General features: G+C 42.8%; 1 protein-coding gene across 5 annotated transcripts; it reads left to right on the top strand.

Moving 5' to 3' along the window:
- The first annotated feature begins 1,282 nt into the window (after positions 1 to 1,282).
- On the top strand, positions 1,283 to 4,942 carry LOC115900007 (basic salivary proline-rich protein 3-like). Of its 5 annotated transcripts, XM_030939474.1 has the most exons (6): positions 1,301 to 1,378; positions 2,316 to 2,351; positions 2,841 to 3,263; positions 3,327 to 3,374; positions 3,438 to 3,687; positions 4,827 to 4,935. In XM_030939474.1, exons 1-5 carry the CDS (start codon positions 1,315 to 1,317, stop codon positions 3,668 to 3,670), a joined length of 804 nt encoding a protein of 267 aa, XP_030795334.1. In that variant the 5' UTR covers positions 1,301 to 1,314; the 3' UTR covers positions 3,671 to 3,687; positions 4,827 to 4,935. The 5 variants fall into 5 exon arrangements, with proteins under 5 accessions (XP_030795337.1, XP_030795333.1, XP_030795334.1 ...); XM_030939477.1 differs by lacking the exon at positions 3,327 to 3,374 and having other exon boundaries at positions 1,283 to 1,378; positions 3,453 to 3,687; positions 4,827 to 4,939; XM_030939473.1 differs by having other exon boundaries at positions 1,283 to 1,378; positions 2,841 to 3,687; positions 4,827 to 4,942.
- Positions 4,943 to 8,201: the final 3,259 nt, after the last annotated feature.

The following is an 8,201-nucleotide window of genomic DNA, read 5'->3' as shown; positions in this document are numbered from 1 at the left end:
TAACAATGCAGATCTCTGATAGGGCTTTTTGGAAACACAACATTTATTGTGAAATTACACGAACAAGAATGAAACAAAGGTGGTGAGTATTATAGCTTATTACTTAGAAGATCAAATAAAGGAAATCTCACCACATTAATGGTGGGAAAAGTCAGATACATAAAGAAAATTACACATAATGAGCTTGACTCAGAAAATAAAATATGAACAAAGAAGTACCAGAAAGAACGTAAGGAGGAATGCATATCAGCATATTGGGGGAAAAAAAAAAACACTCCTTGTGGAAGAACAATCTGAGAAAACAGATAACACAAATACTGACTAAACCAAGAAAACCAACACAATGCAATTGAAGCTTTGATGGGCGTATCTGATTACCTTATCTGAATGTAGAATTGTAGCCACTTAATTATCAGAGGTAGGAATTCAATACAATTCTTAAAAGAAATGAAGCAGAGGGTGAATTTTATAGAATATTCTAGAGAAAGTGAAGAGCATGAAGTAAGTTTTGGCGACATGATATCGCATGGCTCCTGCAAGAAACTATATATTCAGTTTTCTCAGTTCTAGATATTTCCTCATGGTTTCCGTGTCCATTTTGCATTAACTCCTAAAGATACTTTAAAATACACAATTTTGGCCTTCCTGTGTTGCACAACAAGCCTTGCCCGAGCTGAGTGAGATCCAGAGATTCTTGAACAATACCTGTAGCATGAGAAGGCTGCAGGGCAGCTTTCCGTCATCTATGTGTGCCCAGGAGTGTGCTGTCTTCACACATCTCACAGATGGCAGAAACCATCTCTATCGCATCAAGACTTTAGCTAAATGTGATACTATCTGTACACACATCACAAGAGGTGGAAATAGGCTGTAAAAAGACCAGAGATACTGATTATTGTCACTGCTGGGTGTGATGCCCACACACACATATCCAGAAATAAATAACAGAGTGGAAAGTGGACAATAGTCTTACCAAAAAGATTGAAACTCTACTGATGTCTGAAGTTCAATTATGACACAGTGCTGATTGCTTGGACCTAGTTCATTTAAAACCTTCGTTCAAGTCATAGTTGTACCTTCTAGAAATAAGTCACCAACAAATTCCAACCCAACCCATTCCTCTGGGCTAGAGTCCCAGAGAGAAATAAGGGATGCACCTGACCTGCAGTGAGCAAAGCAGAACCCAGTCTCTGAGGTGGCAAGGCCCATTCAGTGTGGAGCTCAAAGGTGTCATTGTTCTGCTTCTCTTTATAAAGGGAGTTGCCATGTTTCTCCCAGCACAGAGTTGGGAGCAACTCCAGAGCCTCCTGCAAGATGCTGCTGATTTTGCTGTCAGTGGCCCTGCTGGCCTTGAGTCCAGCTCGGAGCTTAAGTGAAGGTAAAACAGAAGGGGGAGATGATGCGGTGACTCTGCTTGGGGCTTAGGAGGTAATAATTATAATTATGGGGAAGAGAGGAGAATGAAAACACAGATGGGGCCACGGAGTTTTCATGCCCAGGATCAGGAGACCTGTTGTGCCCTCATTCCACACCAAGGGCTTCTAATTTATTTAATGCACAATGAAAATCCAATAAAGAATTTGTACCAGGGGAATGGGAAGGTAAGATTTGCATTTATAGAGAGATATGACTGTGCTCTGAAGGATGCAGTGGAGAATGCAAGGCAGATTCAGGCAAGTCCAGCTGTGAGCATCCTATACTGATCTCAGTAAGTACACAGGCATGATGGTGGCCTTGCTATACCTGGTGGATCAGCATCAACGATGGAGATAAACACACATCAGAGATACTGCAGAGGAGGCAGAACTGGATAAAACACTTGCCTGTGCCTAACTACAGATATAGAAATATCTGAGCCAATTATTGTAATTTTTGTCTCCTCTACATGCAGTATTTCAATGTGCTGGGAGTGGTATGGGTAAGATTGTATTGAAATGATTACTTCTGGTTATCCAAATTGAGAAATCTTGTGTACATAAGCAATGTATTTATAGGAGATGGAGGGCATAAGAATACCAAAATATTACATTGAAGTACCTGGCTTGTGTAAACTAAATTAGCATTAAGTCTTGAGGGATTCTAGGGAGGAAAAAATGGGGCTCTTCTATGTTGAGTTCGTGGTTGTTGCTCTGTGTCATAACCGTGCCTCCCCTTACACCTTCCTCCCTTTTCAGCAGCTTCACAGATGGTGGCTGACGAGTTAACCAAGGGGAGGCATGGGGACTGGTGAGAAGACCCTTTTCCCCGTAGAACACTTGTGAGTCTTGACAGATTCGAGGTGTAACTTTTCCCATCACCCTGTGCTTCTCTTCTAGATGTGATCCAGGAAGAATCTCCCTCCCTAAAATCAGGTAAAACCCAATTCATTCTCAATCTCTTTTGACTATCTTCTTCTGCTCATGAACTGATCAGTTCTCCAGTGTTTTCTCATCAACATTTTCCTTTCAGGAATTGATTAATGTTAGTCCCCCTAATAACATAGGCAATCTTCATGCAACCTTGATTTTGGGGACCATGGGCAGGGCCATCAAATTGAATAGCAGAGATGCTTGTCTTAGATGACAACAGGAGTGGGTTGACTTCCCCCTGGCCAGGAGTGCCTACTTGGGAGATGACAGAGAACTGGGCAGTGTCCTTATTCTGACTCCTCCTTATACTGAGATCCCCTCAACTGCTTCATTCTTTCCCAGCGTTCCACTCCAGAGTTTTATTACTTCACTGAAAATGCAAAGAAATAAGTGTCTGGGTCTCATTTTTGTGCATTTCCCCATTTAGCTGCGTTACAGTAAAAATTTGCTGCAGCTATTCAGTGAATGCTGTGTGTCCTCCACCTCCTCCAGGAAAGCCAGAAGGACCACCCCCACAAGGAGGCAACCAGTCCCAAGGTCCCCCACCTCGTCCAGGAAAGCCAGACGGACCACCCCCACAAGGAGGCAACCAGTCCCAAGGTCCCCCACCTCATCCAGGAAAGCCAGACAGACCACCCCCACAAGGAGGCAACCAGTCCCAAGGTCCCCCACCTCATCCAGGAAAGCCAGACGGACCACCCCCACAAGGAGGCAACCAGTCCCAAGGTCCCTCATCTCGTCCAGGAAAGCCAGACGGACCACCCCCACAAGGAGGCAACCAGTCCCAAGGTCCCCCACCTCATCCAGGAAAGCCAGACAGACCACCCCCACAAGGAGGCAACCAGTCCCAAGGTCCCCCACCTCGTCCAGGAAAGCCAGACGGACCACCCCCACAAGGAGGCAACCAGTCCCAAGGTCCCTCATCTCGTCAAGAAAAGCCAGACAGACCACCCCCACAAGGAGGCAACCAGTCCCAAGGTCCCCCACCTCATCCAGGAAAGCCAGACGGACCACCCCCACAAGGAGGCAACCAGTCTCAAGGTCCCCCACCTCGTCCAGGAAAGCCAGACGGAACACCTCCACAAGGAGGCAACCAGTCCCAAGGTTCCCCACCTACTCGTGGAAAGCCACAAGGATCACCCCAACAAGGAGGCAACAAACCTCAAGGTCCCCCACCTCCAGGAAAGCCACAAGGACCACCCCCACCAGGAGGCAATCCCCAGCAGCCTCCACCACCTCCTGCTGGAAAGCCCCAGGGACCACCTCCACCTCGTCAAGGTGGCAGACCATCCAGGCCTCCCCAGGGACAGCCTCCCCAGTAATCGAGGTTCAATGACAGGTATGATTCCTGTTTATGTTCACCAAGTGCTCTAAGTGCTACAGTTCTCTGACTTTATTGTGCCAATGAATCAACTAAAAGCCCATTGATATTGTATTGTCCTGGAACCCATTTCTAAAGATTTGTATCCAGATACTCTGGAATAGGGTAACAAGACCTTGTATTTCTAACAAACTCTTTAAGGAATTCTGATGTTGAGAAACAACATACCATATAATCTGTCTCAAATTGTGCTGGCAATGAGGAAGTAGTACCATGTTCATTCTTGGTGCTGTTTTCTGTCCACAAACTCAGAGACCTCCCATTTAAAGTTTTCACCTGAGCACTGTTTGCTCAGTCCTGCCTCACACCAGCCTCTTTAGTCCAGTATTCCTGCCAAGTGGTCCCTGAACATTCAGCAGCTAAAAGGTGTCTCATTTTTTAGATACTTCCTTTTCAATAAGTACATGATTAAGCTAACAAAAGATATCTAATGGAATGGAAAAATATGAAGCTAATTTTAAAGGCATAACTCATCCTACCCACCTTCCTTCAAAAAGCTACCACTGTTGACTTTATGGCATCTTCTCTTTGAAATATTTATGTGTGCACAGACATATAGCATTCTTTTCCCGTACCACTAATAATGTAACTTATATGCAGGTATATATGTTAGTCATTTAAAAATACACTTTTTGAAAATTTCCTCATCAGTTTATGGAGCTAAATACCTCTCTTCAGTGGTTTTCTGTTTGCTTTTACAAGGTTTTGCTACTCCATTGTGTGGCTTTGCCATGATTTCCTTAACCAGTCCCTGTCACTGGACACTGAGGGTGGTTTCAGCTTCTCACTATTATAGAATACGTGCCAGTTACCATCTGTGTAAATATATCCTTGAACAAATTCAACAGCAATGAGTCATAACAACCTAAGGATGATCTTTTTTCTTCATCTTCTAAGCAACAATTTGGAACACATTGTGTGCAAGGGCATCAAAAGAGTGAACACAGAAAAAAATCAGGAAGGAATCACAGGGGTAGAAGGGTTGGGGGAGAGAAGATGGGCTCTCATGTACTGTACTGCAGTAACACCAGTGAGAAATTAGACATTTCCTGCCATGTCAAGTCTGGTTTATGAACTTCCTTGTTTGTTTGTTTCAGAAACTGAATAAGAAGATGACAGTGATTCAAATGATTCAAATGCCATGATATTGGAAGAAGGTGGTCATAGCTCTAACTTCAATATACCAATAAAATAATCAGCTTGCAATTTCTGATTGTGGTGTCTCTTTCTCAGTGTTTGTGAATGTGGAATGTGAGGACCGAAAACATATTATAAGAACATCTAGGACCCCTTCTCTCTGTTGCTTCCAGGGAGCTTCCCTTCTCTTTAATCCTAATTTGGCCAGCTGCCATGAAAAATGTTTTACTGTTTATCTCCTTCTCTGACTTCTATTTTTTTTTCTTTTTCTGAGATGGAGTCTTGCTCTGTCACCTAGGTTGGAGTGCAGTGGTGTGATCTTGGCTTACCACAACCTGCATATCCTGGGTTGAAGCTATTCTCCTGCCTCACCTTTCACAGTAGCTGGGATTACAGGTTCCCACCATCATGCCTGGGTAATTTTTGTAATTTTAGTTGAGATGGGGTTTCACCCTGTTGGCCAGGCTAGGCTAGAACTTCTGACTTCAGGTGATCTGCTTGCCTCAGCCTCCCAATATCTTGGGATTACAGGCGTAAGCCATCACACCTGGCCCTTCCCTGACTTCTATAGTACCAATTGAAATTTTAAAATTATTTTCAGATTGTTTACTGATATTCCAGTAATCTTAAGGACAAAAACACAACAAATGAAAAATAAATCACATAAGCGAAAAGAAATCCTTATTATTTCTAAGAAACTGAGTTTGGTTTCAAGGGAATGAGTATGGCTCTATGCTTCTTATCCACAGAATCCTCTCTATCCCATTTACCCTATTTTAACAGTGATCACTTTCCTCCCTCCCTATGTTCCTCACCTTTCTTTAATGAAACCTGAATGGATTTCACTAAGGAGGCAGCATGACTTTAAGGAGCAAAGAATTGGGAAGCTCTCAGATTTTAGTTAAGACATAAATCTTTTTCTTGCTAGCTCTGGACTCTTAAAAAGCTACTTGGTCTCTCAGAGCTTGAATTTCCTCATCTAAAATGAGAAGAATCATAACAGCTACCTTAGAGTATGGAGATTAATGAGGTAACATACACACCAAAAACCTTGCAGATATCGGCATGTCTGCTTCTCAAGCAAGGAAGGTTCAATATTAGAAAACTGCTCCTGTGCCCTCTGATAGCCTCAGATAATTCACTAAGAAGTTCAGAAAAATCAGAATAGAAGGATCTCGCTGTGTGCACCACCAAGTTGAGTAACCACATTCAGTTCAATCACAGTTCTCTGGCTTCTCTCCTATTATCTTAGGTGAAGCCTCCCTACCTCTATCTCTTACCTTCCCTCTTGATACTGAACCACATTACGCAATTAAGGATTTTGCTTCTGCACGTGACCCCTTTGTCTCCTGATTCTTACATCCTATGCTCTATGGGATTACTTCAATCAGCAAAAGCCTGCTGAAACATCACCCATTTCTACAGAGGTCTCCTACGACTCTTAGTGCTTCTTTCCTACCATATTATTTGTCTGCCATTTTTATTGCAAAAGTTCTTGAAACATATGTATGTGATTCTTTCCCAATCCCCTCACTTCCATTTTTTTTAAACACACATTAAAGATGCTTTTGTTCTTTCCACTCCAAGTCTGTCAGGGTGGTCTACTGCCTCCATTCCACTCATTTCAGGAATCAGTTCTCAGTTCTGCATCTCCTGTGACCCCTTGGCAGTTTACCGTTCTTTTGGGAACACTCTATCAGTCTTTCCAGGAACCTCCAGCTCTCTCCTTGGGTTTCTCCTACCTCTGCCTCTTCCCTCCTAGAACTACAAATTTACTCCTCTTCCAACTCTATTTGGTCTTGGTAAAGTATTCATCTAATTAATCAAACAAGGATTTATTCTTGACTCTTCTGTTTTCCCCTTACATCACATTATATCTAGTCAAATAAGCTTTGTTATCATTGTGATGTTCAAGCTTCAAAATAATTTCCTGCTGCAACCAGTTTCATCACTTTCATCTCTGTCAGCCCATCTAAGCAAGCCTCATCTGCAGTTTACACCAAATAGTTCTATTTATTTCTGAACAGTCAGTTATCCACCTTGGTCGTTTAAAAATTATTTTACTTGAGATTGGGCACCAAGATGGCTGAACAGGAACAGCTCTAGCCTCCAGCTCCCAGTGTGAGCGACACAGAAGATGGGTGATTTCTGCATTTTTAATTGAGACTCCACTGCTGATATCCAGGCAAAAAGGGTCTGGAGTGGACCTCAAGCAAACTCCAACAGACTTGCAGCTGAGGGTCCTGAGTGTTAGAAGGAAAACTAACAAACTGAAAGGACATCCACATCAAAACCCCATCTATACGTCACCATCATCAAAGACGAAAAAGGTAGATAAAACCACAAAGATGGGGAAAAAGCATGCAGAAAAACTGAAAATTCAAAAAATCACAGTGCCTCTCCCCCTCAAAAGGAACGCAGCTCCTCACCAGCAACGGAACAAAGCTGGATGGAGAATGACTTTGACAAGTCGAGAGAAGAAGCCATCAGTCAATCAAACTTCACAGAGCTAAAGAAGGAACTACGAACGCAGAGCAAAGAAACTAAAAACCTTGAAAAATGATTTGACAAATGGATAACTAGAATAACCAATGCAGAGAAGTCCATAATCGACCTGAGAGAGATGAAAACCATGACACGAGAACTATATGACAATGCACAAGCTTCAGTAACTGACTCGATCAACTGGAAGAAAGAGTATCAGTGATTGAAGATCAAATGAATGAAATGAAGCAAGAAGAGAAGTTTAGAGAAAAAAAGACTAAAAAGAAATGAACAAAACCTCCAAGAAGTATGGGATTATTGGAAAAGATCAAATCTACGTCTGATTGGTGTACCTGAAAGTGACGGGGAGAATGGAACCAAGTTGGAAAACACTATGCAGGCTATTATCCAGGAGAACTTCCCTAACCTAGCAGGCCAACATTCAAATTCAGGAAATACAGAGAATGCCACAAAGATACTCCTTGAGAAGAGCAACTCCAAGACACATAATTGTCAGATTCATCGAAGTTGAAATGAAGGAAAAAAAATGTTAAGGGCAGCCAGAGAGAAAGGTGGGGTTACCCACAAAGGGAAGCCCATCAGACTAACAGCAGATCTCTCGGCAGAAACTCTACAAGCCAGAAGAGAGTGGGGGCCAATATTCAACATTCTTAAAGAAAAGAATTTTAAACCCAGAATTTCATATCCAGCAAAACTAAGTTTCGTAAGTGAAGGAGAAATAAAATCCTTTATAGACAAGCAAACGTTGAGAGATTTTGTCACCACCAGGCCTGCCCTACAAGAGCTCCTGAAGGAAGCACTAAACATGGAAAGGAACAACTGGTACCAGC

Source organism: Rhinopithecus roxellana, chromosome 10 (assembly GCF_007565055.1).
Source record: "Rhinopithecus roxellana isolate Shanxi Qingling chromosome 10, ASM756505v1, whole genome shotgun sequence".
NCBI lineage: Eukaryota > Metazoa > Chordata > Mammalia > Primates > Cercopithecidae > Rhinopithecus > Rhinopithecus roxellana.
Note: the sequence above shows the minus strand (reverse complement) of the source record. Positions and strands in the feature narration are given on the sequence as shown.